General features: G+C 41.7%; 1 protein-coding gene across 2 annotated transcripts in view; it reads right to left on the bottom strand.

Annotated features, from left to right (window-relative positions):
* The window catches only part of clstn2a (calsyntenin 2a), a 96,064-nt gene that overhangs the window by 37,465 nt on the left and 34,468 nt on the right, over positions 1 to 24,131 (bottom strand). For both annotated transcript variants that reach the window (XM_037458760.2, XM_037458759.2), the window contains exon 2: positions 12,266 to 12,388. In XM_037458760.2, the coding sequence (XP_037314657.2) occupies positions 12,266 to 12,388 (123 nt within the window). The remainder of the gene's footprint in view (positions 1 to 12,265; positions 12,389 to 24,131) is intronic.

Consider the following 24,131-nt stretch of genomic DNA (forward strand, 5'->3'; position numbering starts at 1 on the left):
ACAATAATATTTCTGATTTTGGCATTGCTTGTTGCCTGGAACAATGCGTGTGAGTTTTCATTCCACAGGGGACAGGGAGCACTCTGCACTCTCATTTGCATGATGTTACTTTGACCATTCTCTGAGCTCAATCTGCTCTGCTACACAACCCTTTCATACCCGTCATAATCCGTTTGTTATCTTCTTTTCAACAGAGTCACACCTCTCCTCTCATAAGTGACATTCACACAATTGTGGTTCTTTTCTTTCTACATTTTGGACACCCCTGTGTTGCTGGCATCATTGGTTCCGAGATAATCACCGACTGCCAGGTACAGTGGGGAGTCTCCATGAGCCTCTGAGCTGTAAATGTCAAAGTGTCTCTGACTATGACCTCTGTCAGCTCACCCGCACAAAAAGAAAAGAAGGATACGGCCCACTGGTTTATGGGAGACACATACTCACGCACACATTGTCATGCACATGCCTCACTGCACACAAACATACAAATACACATAGAAACCACACACAGAAAGCCGTGACAGATACGAACAGTGCATGTGAATGAGGTAGAAACCAGTTCAATTTAGAAAAACATCTGCAGAGGATGTAATGTGCAGTGTAGTTTTGATTTGCAGTGGAGGTTAAGACAACCTAATCTGTCATCTTTCATTGATCTCTGCGTGCTAGTTATGTTTCTCATAACAGACGGCGGGCAATAGCTCGTGCATGCAGCGCTGTCATGTTCGATCATTTGTCAACCCGCCAGCTGAGGAAGGTGTCTTGTTGTTTTTAGAGAAAATTCCATTCAATTGCAAAGGTTTCCTACCTCGAGTCACAGTGCGAGAAGAACTTACATTTACACAGATTCAGTGTATTCTGTTAAATATTTACATTAAATATCATTGAAAAGCACAAAACTGTCGACACAAAGCAGACGAGGGGATGAAGTATTTAACCCTAAACATTTCTGGAATATTTTTTTTTAGAAGAGGACACATCCAATTTATGCATTTTGCTCTACCACACCAGCCTTGGTCAGCACACAACGCCGCGCCCGCGTGAACTCTGACCTGATGGAATCCTCACCTCGGGACAGCTGTGATAAGGTGAAATGACACAAAAGGTCAACAAAAGGTCAGGAATAGGTTGGTATTAGACTGCCGTTGCAATGGGAGTTAGAGAATCATAGATACAGGAGTGCCCCCACATCACACATTTTTTCATTTGGACTTTATTCTCATTAGCGCGCTCACAATTAGCAGAGACAAAGACACCCTGAGGGGTGTAACACTAGATTAGAAACCTGTGACAGAATACTAATAACACGTGTGTAAATTAGTTCAGAAGCCGCGGGGCTTCAGAGCTTAAAGCATCATGCTTTACATACGACGCTATGCAGCAACAAATCTTTATTTAACTCCTTATTTATTACATCGCAATACCCAGCAAAATATTTTGATCCCTATTTATTATTAACTATAATTAACAATGTTTCTAGGTTCCACTGGGGACTTTAAAGAGAGGTATATGGCATTTAATTGCTTTACTGTCACTCAATGACACAAACGCATGTAAACATCTGCATATTGGCCGCTGTCGTCACACACGGACGGCGGTGAAACTTTTCTCACACCAGTTCGGCATCACACGCTATAAATAGTTAACGGACATTGTTATACAGTGCATGTGTATTTTGAAAAGTAATTTTCTGCTACAGCAGTCTGCCCGGAGTCTTTTGCAGGCGGAGCAGCGCCGGGAGCCTGGCTGTGAGTATATGTTAGCTGAAACCATGACTGTTGGCCACTTGACTGATGCCCCTCGCTGCCCTCATCCGGTACTCTGTCACCCGGTTGGAATTGCCTTTCACACGTTCCGGCTCTGTTGGAAAAGTTAGCAGCGGTCTTTTTTGTGCGGATGGCTGAAAGAAGGTGAAGACGGACAGAAATCTTATTTCCATTGCTGTCAGATCCTGTTGAACCACTTCAGAGGGGCTAGAGCTCGGCACTGCGATTGGTATTCAAAAACGTGGGCAGAACACACCGAGCAAGGCAGGAAGAGAGTGTAAAAAAGAAAAGGTTGAAAGATGGAGAAATCTGGACATTAAACTGGCTATTTTTGTCTGGGTAAAGTCACATTGACATGGAAGATAAGTAGGCACTGAGATACGGGTGGCTCTTGAAACGTGTATTTGAATTTGGGTATCCGTCCGTCATGTAGACATTTAACCTCGAAACATACTTTCCCTAAATCCGCTTGCAGCATACATGCAAACATCATGTAAACTCAAAGTAATTGCCTTCACACTGCGTCAAGGGCAGTCTCTCTCCAGCCTCTCGCCCTCCGCTCGGTGCCCGTGTGTGGGCCTGGTGACATGACAGCTCATTCCTAGACACTATTAATGATGGAGCGCTCCTTTTCCAGCGCTGACTATCATCCATCACCCAGAGAAAGACCGGCCATCAATCAATCCCGCTGAATTACAACCTGCTGCATAAGACATAAAATAGGGTAATGGGCTGATAATTAGCCAATTACAATCATTACACCGCCATAATTGACCCTAGAGACCCATGTCCAGCAGTACACACTGTGTCTTAAGGTCATGTGTGCGTTTGTGTGTTTCAGGCAATAAAATTAGTAGGAGATTGAAATCTAATTTATTGAACAGCAGCAATCAAACAAACACTCAGCAGATGGTAGACTGGGATAATTTTGGTGAAATGAATAGCAGAGATGTTTTAAACAGGGGGAAAACTAATGGGATTTAAAAAATAGAGGGGTAATTGTTAATGAAAACATTATCCACACAGAAAAATTGCTGTTGTCACCACAAAATAAAGTATTCTAATCATGCCATCAATGCTGGAAAAATCAGGATAAAAATTAGTTATATATAAAAATGCATTTTTCAGATCGGAGTAAACCAAGAACAGTCACCAAGAGGGACCTGTAGTATCAGTGAAACTTGGAAGTTGAAGTAGATGCAGAGAAATCCTATCATTAAGCCATATTTTAAAATAACCTTCAACAACAACCACACCAAACTTGATGGTTCCTCTCATATGGACGAGGAAAGTAGTATTCAAACACACCAGTACATTACAGTCAGGGGGGGGACTTCATTTAAAAAGCAGAACAATGTGCTATGGAAGTATCTCCTCCCACAACTACACCAGGCAGATCTGCTGGGTGGAGTTTTAACTCCTGACACAGCTCCATGAAAAATACTAGCTCAATTAAAACTACTTTGTCCTCCAAGAAGTCCCTCGGGACCGTCTGTCCCTGGCAGTCGTCCCCCAGCAGCTCCATTGGAAACACTGGGTAAATAAGCTGATCGACTGTGTGCGTCATCTTAATGAGTCTGGCCTGGAGCTCCGCATCATTAATTACAATACAGGTTGCCGTGCGGCTGTGATAAGCAACGTGACGGGATGGAAATTGTTCAGGTTAAATGATATGCTGCTTCTCTGCCAAACAAAAGTGATTTTATTTCCTGCATTTTAATGCATTTCATGAAACATGAATATTAAGAAGATTTAAAAACAAACAAATAAAACCATTGTCCTGGACGGATGATGAGCGAGGCGAAGTTTAAAGTGTAAAATAGAGCTTAGTAAAGTAAAGCAGAGGCTAACGCAGCTAGGAACGGAACGTATTGGACAACAACAAAGGTCTGAGTCTGTTCTAATGAAGAAGGGACGAGGAGGGGTGAGTGAAAATAAAGTTAGTCTGTGTGGCTCTGATGTCGTACACAGGTCCAAAACCCAGATTATCTTATTTTATGCTCACATGAACAAGGCAAATGGAGCGAGGCAGATATGTAAATTGTCCTCTAATTGGCCTGTCAGTATATTGAGGTCCTGTCGAGCTACTGTCAGAGAGAGAGAGAGAGAGAGAGCGAGAACACAGAGAATTGCTGGATTAGTTTCAGCTGCCATTCACTGCACATTCCATTAAGTCATTTGTGCTCACATTAGGATCACGGGTCAGTGCTCGATATATCCTTGAAGAGCGGGTTATTTCAGTCTTCATTCTGAGAAGACTATCTCATCGCTAGCTTATACCTTCTCTCGTTCAAACGCCAATAAAAACACTGACTCTGCCAGCAAACCAGTTGCTTTGGCTTCCCTCCTCTGCTGATGGCACGGACGCATTTAAATGCAGAGGAGGTGACAAGAAACTAGTAAGGAAAAACAGAAAGTCAGTGTCCAATTCAAAATCTTTTTAATAAAATAATTTGAAAAGGTAAGTCAGTGGGTGTTTTATTAGCATGTTTTAACACTACAAGATAAGAGCTAGAAGAACTGATAAAAAAAGTATACAGCACATTATAGAGTAGTTTATTTTATTATGGTTAGGGTATGCCTTTTCCCATAAAGGTTTTTTAACTTGCATGGCATACATGAAGTTCTTAGTAATTAGTTATGGTACAATGGTAAAATATTTATAAGTGGGTCGGCCCCACAGCATTTATTTAAAAATATGAGATGATGCCTTTTCTATTTAATAAAGTAACTAGAGGGCATTCACTATAAACCTCATACACACAAACAAAGCCTTAAGCTCATTACACATGAAGAGAAAAAATTGAGAATCCTCACGCGGTGTCAAGAAATGAGAGACTGATCCTGTGCCGAATAGAAAAGGGGGGGTAATAGGGTAATAAGGGACAGGATTTTGTACTCCGCAAAATCAATCAGAGGCTAAAAGGTTGTTTGGCGCTGTGAGCAACTTGACAATGCATTGATGACGGAGCTCCAGTGGAGCATTACTGGACAAGTAATTACTCCGACTCCTATATGGATCCAATTAGATCGTCCTCAACCACGGAGAAGCGCGGTGATTCCTATCAATAAATGCACAAAACACAAAACAATACCACATTTTGGTGTATTTTTTCAGGAACTGGACATGGCTTACGGCTAGTTTACCATTTGACATTTTTCATTAGATGAGTTAGATAACGTATTGAAAAAGATAAGCAGATGCTTGCAGTGTATTCCTGAGAGCTACACAATCTCTCCTCTTGGTGTTTAAATTGCCTCATTGCTTAAACTTTAGTTTAACTGAAACAAGACAGACAATCCGTCTCAGTTCAGAGGTGTTCAACTCATTAATGCAGAAAAGAGGGTTGACATTTTAGCAATATTGAATAAGGTCATATACATTTGTCATCAGCTACACATTGCATACAAAGGAATGGAGCCTTAATAACCCCTGTGAGAGACTAATGGGCTCTAGAGGGGATGGAGAAGGTGTCGTCCTTTACAGCCTCATGACCACTGAAGGCGGGATGAGGCAAATTTCCACATTCATCGAGGCAGTTTTACAAAATACACAAGCTCAGACAAAAAGACACACACACCTGCAGGTCAAGTGGGCACAAGCATTTCACAACATGGTGTATTAACTATTAACTATCTATAATATATAAAAACTACTTTTAACAAATCGTGTTACCCACATTATTTTCACTTGCATATCTCTGCCTGGATATAATAGGCCAAAGCTAAAAATCAAAATGCTAAATGGATAAATGTGCAAAGACAAGTTTAAAATCTGAAGAAATAATTTCCTGCTTTCTATACAAGTTGTTCTCTCTTATCCCTCTTTCAAACATTTTGTGTTTTTCTTAGCCCTTCTTTGTAGAAATGTGCCATCCTGCTGTTCCTGTGCAGCTTAAACATATTTTGTCAGGGTAGCATTGTTTCTGTACAAAAGAAAAACACGACCCAATTTTGAAGGAGCCTTGGGCATTGATGGGAACTTAACCATTCACTGTGTGGTGTTAATTATGACTGGAGAAAGTTTTTTTTGTTACGTAGCTATAAACAATAACTATGGTGTTGTATGTATGTTGTTAAGAGGGACATAACAAAACCACAATCGATAAATAAACGACAAATACTTAAACTTTCTGTTAGTGGAAGTGGCTGAGTTACATTAAAAAACGTCATTAACCTGAAGTCTAAAATTGGTGCTAACAAATGGATACCATTAGCTAGGTACTGCTGAACTTTAACATAACACATGATCAAAATAATTGAATGGAATTAACATTTGGAAAGTAAAATGTTGCTCCCTACACAGACTTTGAAAGCTCTTCATGTCTAAACGTCAGGCCCCACGGAGAGAACCAGCGGCGAGCTAATCATCAGGGGGCGGCGAACCCGCGGCTCAGATATGAGGTCACGAGCAAAATAAAAACGTGTCACACAGGTGACTTACAGGTTCACGGCGAGCGGAAGTCATTGACTCATCATGCACAAGACTGTGTGAAGAAGTTCAAATGAGGATGAGCCTTGATGAAGGAGGAGAGATAGAGACAGTGAGGGAAACCAGAGGAAGGATTCGGACCCCCGAGGGAGGGAAATAAAAGGGTGAATGTATCTGTCGTGCTGGAAGAAAACACAGAGAGATGGGTGAGGAGACGTAGTGCTAATCCGTATGTCCCAAAGCAAGATATCAATACACCCACCATGACACTTCCCAGAGAGCCGGTCCCCTGCTCAAACAGAGGAGACGGAGCGGGACACGAGAGTGAGGAGAGAAGACGTTGTAAAAGGGTTGTATGCCCTTTTTCCTGCTCCTATTTGTGTGTCAGCTCAACAGAATCGTAGGAGCTAAAGCATTCAGTATCATAGGCGTAGTAGAGAATAGTGTGGTATCATTCCATGAGGGATTTGTGTGAGTGGTATATCATAATACTCAACATATCAAATAAAAACTGGAGCAACTTTGATCTTCAATCACAAGATTGTCAAACCGATCCCCGGCTCCTCCAGATCTGGTCCATGTTGCTAGCTTCTTCCATCAGTGTATCAATGGGTGTGAATGGGTCAGAGATTAGCATTATGAAAGTGCTTTTTTTTCTGAACTCTCCATCATGTCACAGAAAACCAAAACAAGGACGTGAAAGGCGGCAAGATGATGCGTTGAGCTCAGGCGAACGGCCAAGTCGGGTACGGGATCATCACAATGGACCCTGGCGAACTACAATAAGACATTCTTGCAGGTCTGCCAGTGTCAGTTGCATCTGGTTTGCAGGTAGGTGTCATGCCTCTAAAGAGCATACAGAACCTTTGATGAGCATACAGAACCTTTCATGTTGCAGACTTGCCTCACTATTATCTAACGACTGAGCACCCAGAAATCTAACAGCTCCACAAAGGCAGGAGGACAGAGAGGAAGGAGAGAGACAGGCAGCCAAAGTGATATGTTCCTCTGTACCTCGGGGCACACGGAGACCGACCTGCCTGGTTTGATCAGGGTGTCCATTCAATACTCTCGCTTATCCTTTGATGATTCATTTCTTTCTATTCCCTGGCTATACGTATGTGTGTATATATATATATATATATATATATATATATATATCTATCTTTATCTTTCTTCTCACTCACACACATGCTGCATGATCCCTATTCCCTGTTTTGTGTCTGTGTTTCTCTCTTTACTCCCTGGTGCTTCTAGTGTACTTCCTTTTTTTGGCTCTACTGTTACTTCCGTTGGTCTCTTTTCAGATGGAATGATATGTCATCATGCTGTTCCTGTGCAGATGAAAGATATTTGGGATGTTGTCGTGTTGGCAGCATTGTTTCTGTATAAAAGGAAAAGGCATCAGGAAGTGACAACTTGTCTATCCACATAGCAGTTTAAGTTATTTGTATAGAGAAAGTTACAACTTCCTTCTCATGTTTGTTCCTGACTCAGCAGCAGGAATATGAAGACTTTTCACTCTCAATTAGTAAATTATCCATCATTGTGACTCATAAACAGTCAGGCTTTGTTATGACTAGAATATCCAGAACGGGATGACAATAAGTTATGTTTTTATTACAACAATACCTAACTGGAGCATATTGGTGATAATATGATTACTGGTAGGAAAAAATAAAGAATGTGTGTTTCTAAGCACAGGAACTAGATGGGAAAAAACTAATGACTAAAATTACAGAAATCATGGAATATATCACTTTTAACAGGAACAGGATTCTCCAACCTGCTTCTTTGAACAGCAAGTGATGCATGGAGTGTTCTTGTCTTTCCAACAAAGTGGGTCACTTTACTTTATCAGACTACATTTGTTTGACCTCTGAGGTATTTGAGAGCTCTCAAAATCCTCAAATCTCAATTTTGGCATGACGCTCCCTTCATTTTGAGCATAATCAATGCCAGTAATGTAGTAAAAAGGTAGTACAGCTTTTGCATTCTCACGACTAAATATGAATATCAAAAATGTTGTATTAGAACTGTTAACACGCAGGTTTGGGACTGAGAGCAGACGTGCAACCAGCTGTGTCCATGTGGGTTTGTTCCTTCATGTATCACCAAGAAATGAAATAACATTTTTTTTAAAACAGGTGCCAAAACATTTCACAGAATAGTATGATAGTGAATCCCTCTGATGCAGCTCAAACATGCTTCCTTTTATATATGGTAGAGATTGACATTAGAAAAATGGGCCTGAAATGTTTCACACTATTGGCCCAAGGCAGTTATTGATATAAAGTCCGAAAACTGTTAGAGTTATGAGTTGAACATACAGGGCTGTCACTTTATTGACATTTCGACCTTCTCATAAGCGTCTGGTTGAATGGATGGCGTTTAATTCTAATCCATGCAGCTGTCTACACTGATCACATAACGGCTCTCGCTTTAGATAGCTGCAACCGAATCAATCAAATCTATTTTCTTTAGCCCTACGCCTACAACTGCAGCGATTGTGTATTGGGCAATGCTGTCTAAGAGGACTGATGCTGCTGCTTTTCTCTGCAGCCAAGCTGTTAGTGGACTAAAGGGGGACTTTATGATACAGATTCTGTAGATTAGGAATGAACTACTTGCCATCAAGAGAGATCATTTGGCTGATGATCAAGACGGCAACGACGAGCCAGAAAGTACAAAACAAAGTCGCAAAAAAGCATTCAGGCGGACACTCAAAACATTGAAGACGTGACACGTATTAATTTGCAAACCAGTGGGTGCACACATACACGCAAACATAAACCAACCAGTGGGAATAATCTAACAGGTTTTTTTGAGGCAGCTGCCTGTGACCCATTATCTTTCTCACTGTCCATCCGTCTCTCCCATGTTTACCCTCAGCTATCCATTTCCCCCCTTTCCCTGTATCTTTATCAACTACCTTTGTTCCTTTACCCTGTGTGGGTTCTGCAGACGAAACAATGTATCTCAGCATATTATTTGGGTACCATGATAAATGGAGAGAATCTGTGCCTGTTGACTGCGGCCTCGAGATAAAGAATAAGCAAATTAAACTGCCTGCCCCGCCTTGCAGCACCCTTGAATCCACTGCCGCCATTCCTCATGCTAATTTGATTGAGAACGCTTGATCAGCGCATACTCCTCGACCCTCACACCTTTGCTCCAAAGGGAGGTGTTAAAGGGGTTTGCAGAGGATAGAGGGGAACATCATGGCCTACAGAAATAATAACAATTAATCTCTAGGATGCGTGTCTCACACTCCTGTTCAAGCTAGAATCACCGTGGGTAGTTTACATCAAAGTGATGTGTGGTACAGCGAAAGAGGGCAAGACTGGAGAGAAAAAATAATAAAATAATTTATCGGTAAAAAGGGTGGGGTGAGATGTGAAGGGCCAATGGATTGGGGAGGAAATAAATGAGGGCCAAAGAAAAGTACAATGGAGGAGAAAAAAAGGCAAGTACTTAACAATCCGGGTCCATGTTCCCACACCGCAATTAATGTGGAGCCAGGAGGACAGCCCACTCCTTTCTGCAGTAAAACAAAACCAGGATTGATGACAGTGTCTCTAATGCCTAAGTGACTCCCTCTATACGGGCTCGCTGGGAGCAAGGTGTCAAGATAGAGAATGGAACGAAGCATTGTTTGCTTGAGAAAGAAGGAATGGTGGAGCACCAGGTGGAGAGAAAGACGGATTGAGATAAAGATTTGGGGGAGGGGCGTTGTCGTAATGCATGACGGAGAGCTGTAGCAGAAGACAACCGCAAAGGGAGATGAATTGGGATGGAGTTTTTTCCCCCAGTCTCCTTGGTAGCGATTGTGCAGGTTTCATTCATTAGACCACATGCAATGGAAAACAAAGAGAGAAATATCACCTTTCCACAGGCAGTAAGGCACTACGTTTTTCTTCTTTAGCCATTTTTCACACGGTTTGACCTTTTCGAGGCAACACAGCAAGTGTTAGTCATGCAGAAAAAGAATGGAGGAATTTCTCCTTTTGCCTGCATGCTCGTTGCAGTGTCATTACACATTCACTGTGGCGCGAATTTGGTTGCTGGGAAAAGCTTTGCACTGTAAATGACCGTAGGTCAGTAGTGCTTGATTAAGGAAGAACAATGAGAGGGAGGTATATCTGGAGCCTCTTCGCTTGTGATGCATATTAGCGATTAAGGGTTTTTTATCGCATAATATAGTCTATTTTCCTCAGCAAATCCTCTCCAATAGATCATTGAGTCATCAACATGCAGCACATCTGCATATGCCAAATCATTTGCATCACACTGTAGAGCATATGTGCAATGCAGGGTTGTTAAAGGCCCTGTGGGAAAAGAATGGACAACAGAGTCCTCTCCGGGCTTTTTTCTCTCCTCAAGGTCGGCCGTATTTACCCGTTACACACAGATCCGCTCACACGTAACTATTGAAGAACACTACATTATGACTGTGGCATTAGAACAAAAACACTCACACATAAAAAAGGGAAACATAAGGAGAAAAAACGCTGAGTGTTCGTTTTTTCATGGTTGTCAGCGCTGGGATTAATAGAAGCCATTTTTCCATAATGAGCTGTTAAGCTTTAGCTGCCAAAAAGCCTCTTCATTTGCTTTTGAGCCTCGGAATACTTTGTCCAATTATAAAAGCCCTCACTGTCTCTCGCCCTCCTGTTACTGTCAGCTGCGCTGTACCTGCGCGCTGGCTGTCTGATCCCAGCTCCTGTTAGACAACCTAATCAGCACCCGAATCCGGAGATGAGCTTTATAATATAGCGTTGTACTTTTATTACTAAGTGTGCACCTGTTTCATCAACCTGATAACTTTCAGTCGGTCGCGCTCCCAGCGCCTGGTTAACGGAGGCCAAAGATGAGAAGAACTTTGAAATGAACAAGCATTGCCCTGGAGTTCTTGTGCTTGGATTTGTGAGGGATCTTTACTGACCCACTAGGCTGCAGAAACACATTTAGCTGCAGTGCATCTATGAATCTAATAGGACCATGAAATACTGCTAAAGTGAATATCACCTTGTTTTTGCTCTTTATGGTATACAAATAATTGATTAATTGATTACAACAGAACCTTAATACATCAATGGTACTAAATTATTGGATCAAAACTAAAAAACAAGTGTCCCGTCATAAAAACGTACACAGACTGGATTACAAGTCAACATAATATTGTCCTGCTTCTTATGCGGTTCATCTTTTTGTAGATTAAAGCGGTGCTTTGTAACTCTTTGGTGTTGTAGAGAGCTCCACAGTCTTAGTCTAGAGAATAAACATTGTCCTTATGCAGAGCAGATATGTCTCAGGAATAGTTTCCTCCACTCTTGTGAGCAATCTGTTGGTCCAGTTAAATGAGGCGATTCAGAAGCGAAAAAAAAAGAAAAAAGACGACACTTGGCTTCAATTATTAGCAGCCTTGAATAAATCCCTGTCAAGGCAGGCGATGAAGATCTGTCTCAACTCAAAACCTGACAAGGTTATGGAAATGCAGTTTTCATAAATCCTTCCATCCAACTCAAAGCCCCTGCTATCGTGAATTCAAACAACCTCAAGTACAGGCAGGGAGTGCACTTTAGACAGAATAGTTTGTGAATAAAAGTAATACTATGCTGATGGAGCCACGGACCGGTGTACAGCACCGCCGATCCGTTCACAGTGAACACAAGCACACACATTTTCAATCCACCAACAGGGAAAAAAGTTTGATAGAAATACCTGTTTAGTTTTTTACACGCCCTCTGGCTTTGTCTGTTTTTGAGCGTTTCCATACAACAATGAAAAATAAGATGGAAAAGCCTTTGTTTTACACTGATGGTGATAAATGGAATTCAGCCTCCGTGACGGACGTTGAGTGCAGAGAACTGTCGGATCATCTGTTTTTTGTCTCGTGGTGTGAAGTCGCCACGGTTTCCTGCACTGTGCTGAAGCATCTCAGCTCCGATGTGTTTGTGAGACAGTATACACGGGGGGGGGGGGATGTGTGTACTGTATGTGTTATACGTTTGACATGTACATCCAGTGTGTGCGTGCGTGCGTGCGTGCGTGCGTGCGTATCTACCAGCATAGGGGACCGGCGCGTCCTTGTCCAGGGCTACCAGCGGCGGGTCCAGCAGCACCGTGTCCATGTTCTCCGTGATGACGCCGTGGTAAGACGTTTCTATCCACGGCTTGTGCTTGTTGACTGTGGAGAAGAAGCAGAGGCACGGTTCACTTCACAGCATGATTGAAGGATTGCTGAAGTCCCTGACGCGCCGTGTTTTCTGGACGGGCTGAGGACGGTAGAATGATGAAATAGAAGGCAAGCAAACCTCAGACTTTTTTGACAAACATTAATGTGTGCGGTTTTGTGATTGATGACACGAGGACTGCTGGAAGTCAGAGGGTCAACGCGGAAGCGTTACATCTTGATCCTGTGGCTCTCTGTAGCACGCACAATACAAATTCCTCAGTTTTAGAAAATGGCAGAGAAGACGGGAGAAAGCTTTGACATTAGTTCTCCCGCCGCCTCTTCTCTTTCTTCCTGTGTGTACGCTCTTTGTCTTCATCTTTGCTGTTCGTGACAGCCATGTGCCTACTCCCCAAATGTTGGGCCTTTTCACACCAAATACCAGAGTCAAGGAACCAACAATGTCTTTCACAGCAGAGCTTTACATTTCTAATACTTAACCCACATCCAACTTGTCCATTATCCAGCCACATAATCCTTTTCTGTAGTGCATTCACATCCATTATTTGTCTTTTTCCGTCTCTCTGCTGGTGTTCTACTACATTGGGAATTCAACCCGCCTGCCACAGAGCTGATTTAAAAGGAGCAGGAGTTTAACAAAGTTCACCATCACTGTAAATTAAACGTCCTCCCTCTTTCATCGCAGCAGGGCGTCACATATAGATAAGACCGAGACACAGGAACAACACACGCATATATCTAGTGGACAAGTGTCCTTCTCCCTAAGCACCTGAGTTGTCAATTTGACATTTCAATCCGCTGAAGTTGAACACTTTGCCTCATGCCAGTGGCCAGATGATACGTCCGGCTGGCAGTGGTTTAAAATGCGATTGTTCCTAAAACGCTCACAGCTTTAGTTTATTTGCACAAATTTCAGTAGTTTAGTCCCACTATTCCATTTCCTCCCCGCTTTCACCAGACTGAGTTGAGAGAACAGGGTTATAAAAAAAAAACATTAGAATTTTAAAGCAATGCAAAACAATATTGTGAAAGAAAAAAATATTTTTGATGTTATATAATTTATAATAATATAATTTAAATAATTTCATTGACAACTTAGTGATGAAATTAAATACCAACAAATTGAATGAACTCACTGATTAAGACTTTCCTTCAACTCTTTCATTTCAGTGATGGTTTAAGATCCGACTCTGGCCCTGCTGAGACGGACTAGAGAGCGGATTATAAAGTGAGCGAGAACCACACGGGAAGACATTATTCCTCCTAGGAGACTCATCTCATGCTCATGCATAAGACAGAAAGCACTGCAGAAAACAGCATGACTCTGCTGTGCTGGAAAGTGGAGCGGAGAGTGGAGGTCTGTCTTCAAAGGGTGTTTCGGCATCTTTACACCTGAGTATTTCACTTGCAACTGAGGAAATACGGTGCATAAGTGCAGAAAAGTACTGATACCTTCTATGGTGTCTAATAAAAGTAGAGCTTCATCTCATGACCGGAATTGCAGCTACTTTGGATTCACTATTCTGTGGTGGTACACAATTCCACCCAAAAGCACACGTGACACATTCAACCCGTATCAATGTTGGTGTTGTATGTTCACCTTTACATTTTTGTGAATATATATTCATATTGTTTAGTTAAATATTTTCTTTCATTTTGATGTTTTCTTCTTTATTTTTCAGATTTCTTAATTAATGTATTCATTGTTCCTGTATTTATTCCTTTATATATTATTTCATATATATATTAGATATCATAAAGTCTTGCCACGCGACAAAATATTCAGAGTCTACAACCAAACGGCCAATGCAAACTTGCCGATGCTCAGCTGTTGACCGTGAGGCTGCATCTGATGGTTAATTTCATTATCCCAAACAATAATACCGAACAAAAAAAAAAAACTTAATTAATTTCAAATAATTTATAATTTAAACAGTTTTACACATGAAACACATAACGAATAGTCTCTCTTCAAAGCCACGAGACTCGATTGACAGAAAGAGTCATTTGACCCTGCTGTCAAGCTCGACAGAGTTTCAGTCTTTTCACTGTTACATTGGATGAAGTGTCTACGCTCCACATAGCAGCAGTTGGGAAGTTCAGCAGGTCACAATGCACTCTATAATATTTATTTTGTTTGAAAATGGCCATACACAAGATTTTACTGAATTAAACTGATACTATTTTTATCTACTACACCACCAGGAAATGCATTTTACATAGAGGCCTAAGCCTCAGATTACCGATTTCGTCGGTCTTAAAAAAAATGAATTCCCCATAGAATTAAATTGTTGAAGAAGAGGTGTGTAACTAAGACAACTCATTTTTAAGTAAATCAACAAAGAGATAAGCCTTATCAGGGTAAAGGTTATTTGAATCATTACGTCCTCATTACGTCCTCCTGTCCTGTCCTTGAATGATGCGAAAGATCCAGAGAACGTGGTTTGATAGAAAGACTGGGAGGCGGGACTAACAAAAACGCTCAGGAACTTCCTATATAGGCTCCTTGGATACTTAAGATCACCGGAGTATTCAGGCGATTTCATACTCTCATTTCACTGAGCAACAAGTGTTTTTACTGAATATCGGCCAATGACGATTGGCGTCTTATCTTTTGCTAAACTTGCCTGATGATAAAACTGCACGAGGCCTTCCCCTCGCCTGAGCACAAGGTCTATATAGTAAAGGCAAGCGGGCCGGTCAAATCGCTGAGATATCTCACTCAAAACTACGTACGCCAACTTCACGAGGGGGGGGGGGGGGGGGGGGATCATCTGGGTTTAACCTCTAAGAAACATGAATGCATGTAAACAATTTAATGGCTCTCCATGTTCATGTGCCAGGATGAAAGGGCAGCAATAGACATTGCCGTCCATCTGCCACACATCTAATAAAAAACACTATTGTAGCTTGTGGTTCCTCCTTTAATAAGGTTACAAGTGTCATTGACTGCAATAAGCAAGGTGTCCACGGCCATTTCCGAAGGAGCATCTGCAGCCATTACAGCATCTGGATGCAAATTATAAAAGACTAATTCACTTAGTGGAAGAAAACAGGCTAAAAGTGGCTCTAGTACAGCTCCGGATTAAATCTGATGTGACAGTAATAAGAAAACAGAATTCCAGAAACAACATAGTGCTTTCTGTAAATAACATTACAACAGGGGATCGTCAACTTGTCCATCCCAGTATTGAAATCAAAATATCAGTTAATGGGCCCCTCTGGGAAAGATGCTCATGAAAAAACATATTACAGTACAGACATACGCCGTTGGTAATCTTTATCTAATTTGGGTCCCGTGTCATAGTGAAACAGGCACGCTATCTGTGGAAAAGTATTGATCAATTTACATCAAGCCAAATCCATTTACTTTCTGCATTTATTTCATTACAATGATGTTGCAGTGGAACAGATGTAATCTTTCCACAGACCCGTAGGCTAAATAACAGGAAGAACAAGAAGGAAAAAAAGACAAAATGGGAAAAATAAAGGAAGAATTAAAGAAGAAACTTTGAAAACATGGGATGAAAAAAAAAGGATAAAAATTCTGAACTGGATAGAAAAAGAGGACTTTACATCACATAAGATACTGTCTTCCATACTTAAAAGATGTACTGAATATAAAAGTAAAAGATCACACTCAAAAACTCCAGTCTCCAGTTTTATCAGTAGAATTGGGAACAAACAGCTTCATCAGAGCATCCAAACAAGTACGTTGGCTAATAAGAAGGCAAAACAAACATGGGGCTGAGAGAGCTAATAGTTTGTAACCTGGACATTCCTCAACAAGACATTGAAATGAGATAACGTGCAGAATGCAGACAGAGAGGAGAGAGGAGTAGGACAGAAGTGACTCAGAGATCTAAGAATACAATCACATTTCAGTAACATAACAGAACAATGGCCACGTCTCAGCGCTATTGAAAGGTGAGAAGGCAGACTGAACATGTGCTAATCTGCAGAGCACTGCTGGATGAGCAGTAATTAAAGATGAGTGAGCACACACACACACATTCATTTTTTAATTTACATACATGGAAACAGCACTGCATTAATTGTGTCTTGTTGACTGTTGACCAGTAAGCCACCAACACAAAGATTTACCTTATTAACAGTACACATAAACAGACACCACAAAGCAAAGTGCAAGAGAACAGGAGGACGAACAGGTTAACCAGCAGAAGAGAGTAGCGGGAAAGGAAGCCTGTAGGACCTCACAAATCCTTCTTTTATTTTCCTATTACGCTCACAAATGCCCGAGATCATAAATCACAGAATAATACCAGTAATCCAATGGACCTCATTCGCCTCATGCAAGGAAAGACCTTGCGGAGGCCTCCAAAACAGATGATTTAGGACAACGCTTTGAGACACACCCGCCGCTTTAACGGTGATGAGACGAGGATGTCCAATAAATAAAATCCCTCCTGGGTTAAGCATCAACATTAGTGAGAGATAACGTGGGGAGACCACAGGGGTCTGTTTTCACTGTAGGGGGACAACGTATCCATAAACTATGAATGTGCTGCATGTCATATGCCAATAATGTCACTCGCCGTGACCTTTTAGCCCTTGTTGACAACAACTATATCTTAGCGGTGTGGGAGTCGATGGTGTGTGTCTGAAAACATCTGCAGCTTCTCTTTGGATGTTTGCAGGCCGGCAGGGAAATAAATGTGTCGAACAAGACATTTATGCAGACGAAAGGTATTTCCTCTTTTGTTAATGTTTTTGAAAAAAAGGATCAAATACCTTTGCACTAGTATGTCCTCACTTAAGCCTTCATACAAATGTAACTGTTCTAACAATAATACATCCAATTCACACACAATCCTGTAGCAGAAACATTGGACATTTGGAGAAGAACCGCATTCGGATTCTTCTCAGAAACCTGATTATTTTTTTATATACCATCCATCCGCTGACTGCCAAAAGTCTCTGGTTTGTGTTTCATGAGGCTCTGATCATCTACACAAGTTTAAAATGAATGTTCTCATCATGTTAAATGGTTGCTATGGGGACATTCTCAGCTCAAGACAGCAACACTATGCAGAAATGTTCAAATACACTATTTTGAGCTCAAATTCAAACAACACATTTATACTGCAGGCTAACAACGGCACAAAACTGAATTAAATTAGCATAAAGAGAGAAGCTGTGTAAAAAAGGAAGACCTGTGTCTTGCGGGGTCAAAAGGTCAAAAGGACCCCTCCGGCGCCTGACTTCCGTACAGAGCGTTATTAAGCCCCCTTCTCAACAAGCTACCGTGACAGAGTTTAATATGATACCAATGAAGCTTTAGCGTAAGCTCTGTCGGGACATCCATCAGCTTCACCACTCGACGTTCCATCATCCGCAATGTCGCAGTGTCAGAGGAAGGAGCCGACAACTGGAGCGGTTGATCCAGCATGCGAAACTCCCGACGCCCTCGAGGAGCGTCGGGAGGGGAGGGGTACAGAATCATTACATTACGGCCATAATTACTATGCGCGCCGACTCTGACTTTAACAGCCCCGGTGTTCCAGTGCAAGAAGCAGTTAGCAGGAACAGAGTAATAAGGCGTATTGACTGCTGCAATTAAGTCCTGCACTTTAAGCAGAAGTAGGTTAGAGCTGACCGGTGGGTCATTTTCAGGACATAAACTCTGCCCACCCGCTCTCTCCCAGGAGCTTCCCTCCATGTACAGTTAGGTTTGCAGGGATTGCCGTTGTTTAGAATTGTTATTAAATGGACTAGAAACTCTGATTTCCAACAACCCCGCCACAATCCCCCCCATCCCCTCTCCGCCTCAGACTGCATCAATACAAACTCAGGAGGGAAAGAAAGACACTTTTATAATTGGAATCAAAGCCTTTGCACACAGCGGTGCAATGTCCACAGACATGGAAGAAAAGAGTTATTTGGAAATGTCTGAAGTTTGAAGCCAGCACTCGAGTGTGTTTGCAGAGGAGATGACCATTAAAGCACATATGGAGAACAAAAGAGAAAAATAAATAGTCACAGTGAGTGAGAAAAGTCAAAAGAAAAAAAAAACAGATTTACCTACTGCTGACATAAGAAAGAGGTAATGAATATAGAGGGAGTATAAAGGAGGAAATGATGCAGGGTAGGAAATTAATGGTCTGCAGAGGTCCTGTATCGCCTCACAAATGTGAGATGAAACTCGGCGGGTTTCTAATTCTGGTGGATGCGATGAGTCAGCAGAATCCTATGGAGACTGTGGATGGTGAGTGGGTGGTGTTGTTACAGTAAATGATCTTCTGAACTGAAAAAAAAATAGTAAAAAAAAGCAGAGAAAGAATCTCAGCTCCGCTCTCTGTAAAGTGATACACAGGATTCAGCCATCTAAATTAATGAAACATCTGTGTGCAGCACAGATTGAAGGCACAGCTTGAGGACCAAGACATTCCAAATGAAATAAGTGCACAGGCATAAGGCATAACACAGTTGATGTAAACATAATCAGACAGGGTAATCTTCAGTCTATAAAAACATAGTTTTACCCCCAGGGGTAGCGCAAGAGAGGGCAAATTACTATTCCCATTAGACAGATTTAAGGTTAATGACCAACACTAATGGACAAACCAAAACAAATCAAGAGGGCAGCGTTGCTGCAGAACGAGAGAACCGCCAGCCGAGGAGGAAACGCAACGAGCGATGGTGAGGATCAAAATGCAATAGTCCAGCAGCAGGTGAGACCGAGGAGGAGAATATTTGTAAGTAAGAAATAAACAGAAGAGTTCTTCCATGCACTCGGCTTCTGGAAAGCACAAAAAAGTCAGGTCGCATTCTCCGTCAGTTACAAGCCGATGACTTTTCTGGTTTTATTAGCCCAAGGCAGGCGAAAGGCTTCTCTGTAATATTTTATAGCAAGTATTTGATTATTAACACAAGAGCACTGTAGTTGACCTGCCCTGTTTTTCAAATTTATATGATCTCGATTTTTCTTTTGCACATTCAGCGACCAAGAATATCGGTTTTAATTAGTGGGACGTCACTTCAGTTTATTATGACCTGCTCTTATGTATAAATTAGTCTGTGTGCTCTAGCTTAGTATCACAGGACGTTTTATAACAACAGCGTTCACCTAAAAGCCTCCCGTGTCCTTCAAGGCAGATCACCAGTCTTCTCCTTCATTAAGAAATATGCTTCGCATTAGCAACAATGCTCCAAAAAAAAGCCTCATTACACTTTTAAGCAAACATTACAATTGGTTTCACTCCCCGATTATGTGTTTTTTCTCAGCTGTTGCATTTCCTGAATCCGGAGCTAAAGTGATACCGGGGGGGGGGGGGGGGGGGCTCCAAATGTCAATCGGTTGTCATTAGAGTGCTCGGCTTTCACTCGAAGGAAAAACATTAAGACCCGCTGGAGGAAACGCAAACTGCACCCGGTCGTAAACAGGAATTGTTTTTCTTGCATTCTACACGTTATGAATTATTTGTTGATTAACGGTACAATGAGGGGGGGAGCCGGCGCGTCTCGGATAACCAGAAACGTCTGTGATTAGACGCAGAGTGCTCTCAGTGAAGGCTTACTGGCAATTAGATTCACCGAGTGGGCCTACGAACAACAGAAGGATTTGAAAGAGGGAGGTGAAAATGGAGTGTCGAAGGGAGAGGAACAACAAAGGGAGAGGAGGAGGAGGAGGAGGAGGGAGGTGCTATCTGCATTAACAGGAAGCAGCGGGCGGCGAGGAGAAATGGATGGCCGTGGGACTGACTGGCTCGAGTAAGAAACTGCTCCGCCCTCCTGACTTGAGCCGCGTGTGGCGATCATACAAACGTACACAACCTCCCGTTTGCACTGGTTTTACCTCACTTCTAATATGACTTATCTGCTTAATGTCAAAAAAACTTTGACAGTAATGGAAATGGAAATTCCCCACCGTGCCTGGCTGATGTGTGGGATTCCTCCATCTGTCTAGTGTCTAGTTCAGCGCCACATATTTAGTGAACGCTGTTTTACACCTTCAATTAATCTTTTCTCTGCTGTCTACAGCTTGTTTACATCAACAGAATATGCCATCCTCACGAGGAAATGCAACAGAATCCGGAAATAACATTTAATATAACCTGGATGAATGTGACGTTCTGGAGAATACAGACTATTTCTGATATCGGATGTGTGCTCATGGCTTCCAAGTCAGAGCTTATGCCATGTCGGGAGATCCCCAAAATCAATGCTTTTCCAAAATACATATATATGTATTGTACTTTACATTGATCACATTTAAAAATAAACGATGACCTGCTTCATCGTTGGAGGACATTGTCAGCACCACAGTGACGTATCAGGAAGAGATGCAGCTCTACAGAGCTGCAGCATTTATATTGATTTATATGTCAAAAGTCAATTCAAGTTACGGCAAAATCTGTGCTGCAGAAAAGCTTTCAGCTTGGAAAAAATAAAAATAAAACTGGAACTGAAATGTGTAATTTGATTGTGTTGACATAGATTTGTGATTGTGGTCATAGATTTGATTAATATCTGAGGCACAATTCTATTGGGACTTATATCAAAGATTAAGAAATAAAAAGTATAAAAGTAAAAGTCACAACTGCTATTTCTACATTTTAGATAACTAAATAGTGAGTGTGAATCGCTTCAACTTAAACTACGGACAAATGTTAAAAGCTGAACCTTTAGATTCAATTTATGATTTGAAACAATTCCTTTTTGATTTGTGGGTATAATGCTGGATTTGAGATTCATAAAAACTCAATGACTGCTCACAATTAGAGGTTTCCATTTCATTAAGTTAGTTCTGAAGTTAGCTTGACATTGAGGGTGAGAGACACGTCACCCGATCCCCTCCAGCCATCACAGTTGACCTCTGGCAAACATCTGTTTGGTTGCTGCGCTGCTTTTCCTGTGGCAGCTGTGAGTGTGACTGTCACAGACTTTTCTTACCTGTGTGTTGGTCTCAGATCTTCTGTCTGCCGCGGTGAGTACGTCACCTAAACCCCGTTTCCAGCTCTTTCCATCACCCTCTATCCTTCTCTCGTCTGTCAGGGGCATCAGCAGACTGCCGCTAGCTGTCACTCTGACAGTTAGCTGGGACTTTTTTTGCTCGGTTTTCCGGTAAAGATTTGTATTAAATGTCGCTTAAATGAGCGACTTGGAAAAAAAATTGGAGTGACAGTTTAGTGTCAGTGAAGGGGAGACATATTTAACACATAATGGGTGGATAGGTGTAAATATGACAACGGTTGGAAGCTGCTGTGTGGGTTGACAGATGTGGATTAGCAGATTTCCAAATGTAGGTTGATGTTTACTTTTCTAGCACTGTAAATAACATTAATACCATAATTCCACTTAAAACTGGTGCTGCATCAGAAAAAAATACCAGTCAATGAAGAATCAACCTAGACAAAGATTAACGCAGATGAAGGGCCTTTGTTCCATCTGCTCCCCACACGGCGCCTCGCTTCACTTTACTCTGGACAATGTTGAACATCTACGGATCTACGGATGAATAATGAATTTTAAAAAGTCAGTTGTATCTGTACTAGCTGCATAATACCTGATTCAATTACAGCTCAAAATCTGTTTCAATAGATTAAAAAAGGCGGCCAGGACATGACTTGCACTCCTACTACTTCAGACTGTCTCAAAATGACCGGTCGGTTCCCTCTGTGAGGAAGTTGTCATGAAAACACATCCTGAAGCTGCCACTATTCATTTTCATGAAAACAGGATACAAATCTGAAAAAAAGAGCAACAGCTGGACTCACGATGCTTCAAACCTCCTGTGTAAATGTGGTATTTTTCTTCAAAGTTCCTGACTGTAATTTAAAATGTTCCTAACAAATTCAATATCGTTCACAGATTCAAATGTGCTGTCGCAAGTCAAGTGGGTGCGGTTATTGCTACATTGGAACGACTTAAAAAGAAACCTCATTCCTTTCGAAGTTAACAAGTTCTTCAGCTGCACTTGAGAAACGGTAATTGCTTGTTCTTCCTCGGTTCCAATTACCAGCCATTTTGTGGCACAGAACTAATTTGATGTGGAGAAATGTGCAATGGAACTTAAATTCAGAAGGTGACAACAGTCTACAAGAAGTTAAAATACAAAAGGTGAGACATGTGGTGAGATAAAAGTTTCCAAACCAATGTGTGGTATTAACATGTGAGAAACCACTGCAGGGAGGTTCAAATTGATGGCAGAGAAAGGCTTTAGTCACAGCTGAAGGGGCCTATAAGCCCGTCTAGAAAAGTATGTGCATGACGAACAGTTACTTCCCACAGCGGACTCATTTACTGCACAAAAATGTGCGCGCAAGAGCACCAACACACAGAAGCCCGACGACACTTGACCGATTTAATAAGCACCGCACCGGTGGGGAATGAGGGCTTAGAGGTTTTAAGTGCTGTTTTAGTGCTTTGTCTCAACAATCTCCTGGTCACAACGATGTACACAGGGTTGTGCGTCTTAGCTGAGCGGCCGGACCCGAAGGGGAGAACAAATAGCTTGAATGCTGAAGTGTCAAAACCCAACATCTGACCGTTGAGAGACAGGACGGTGACAAATCGTAGCACTTAAATTGTACTTATAATGGCACTTTTCTATAACATGTTTATTTATTATTTATAATATGAAACTGCTTATTTGATGAAAAATGTACTTTCTTGTTACTTGTTCTTGTATCTCTGGAAATGCACTTATTGTAAGTCGCTTATAACAAGCCACATTTCTGTTGTCTTAAGCGCGGTTTTGAAGGAAAATAGTGCATTCAAGAGGCAACGGGATGAGAGCAGAGTTTATCCTGATTCCCTGTAACACGGTCTGTGGTTACATCACCAGCTCGCTCACAGCTAACCACAGTTGATACTTAAGATCAGTCAGTGAGCGATTCTCAGGTCATTCAGCCTTAATTATCTTCCGCCTGGATCACTTTATTCCTCAATGGAAAGTACTCCAAGTATTTACAGGAGCATTCAAGTTCAGATCAATAGCCAAACTTGGGACATTAAATCCTCATAATATGGTATGCAGAGATGCTAGTGTACAAACAGATGACACACACTCACAGATTAAACACTAAAGCACACATGCTCTTACACAAAATATTTATATGCACACGTAAAATATGGAAGGATTTTAGTCTGTTTGTAATCCAACAGTTCACAGTACGCATTAGCCTGGCTGGCCTCGCATCGCTGAATACGCAAGAGTCTGTTTGTGAAAAGCTGATTAAACAGAGCATTTGGTTTATGTACAGATGGTTGATCATACCTCGGTGCTGGCGCGGGTCGGTATTTTGCGAGAAAAGGTCTCTGTGGAGCTGCAGATATAAATCATACTCCATGATGCGATTTATTAGTGCGGCGATCAGTAATCAAGAGATAACTCGTTACGTTTCCACATGTAAATGTTTTATCGTCACTTTAATGTCTTCAAATGGCCTTTTTCACCGAGGTCTGAAGATCAACATTGTTGTTGTCAAACCTGCGTGGAGCCATGGGAACGGCTGAAGCGCTTACTATTGGAAAACTATTTCCTCAATCCGATAATAAATATGATAACAGTTTCCATCACTCTGTTTGCTGTGTCTGCGTCTTTGTTTTAGAGGTTCATATTATGACTCCACAATCCCAACCCCCTGCGCGCGCACACACACACACACACACACACACACACACACACACACACACACACACACACACACACACACACACACACACACACACACACACACACACACACACACACACACACACACACACACACACA

The sequence above is a fragment of the Pungitius pungitius genome, chromosome 15, assembly GCF_949316345.1.
Source record: "Pungitius pungitius chromosome 15, fPunPun2.1, whole genome shotgun sequence".
NCBI classification, from domain to species: domain Eukaryota; kingdom Metazoa; phylum Chordata; class Actinopteri; order Perciformes; family Gasterosteidae; genus Pungitius; species Pungitius pungitius.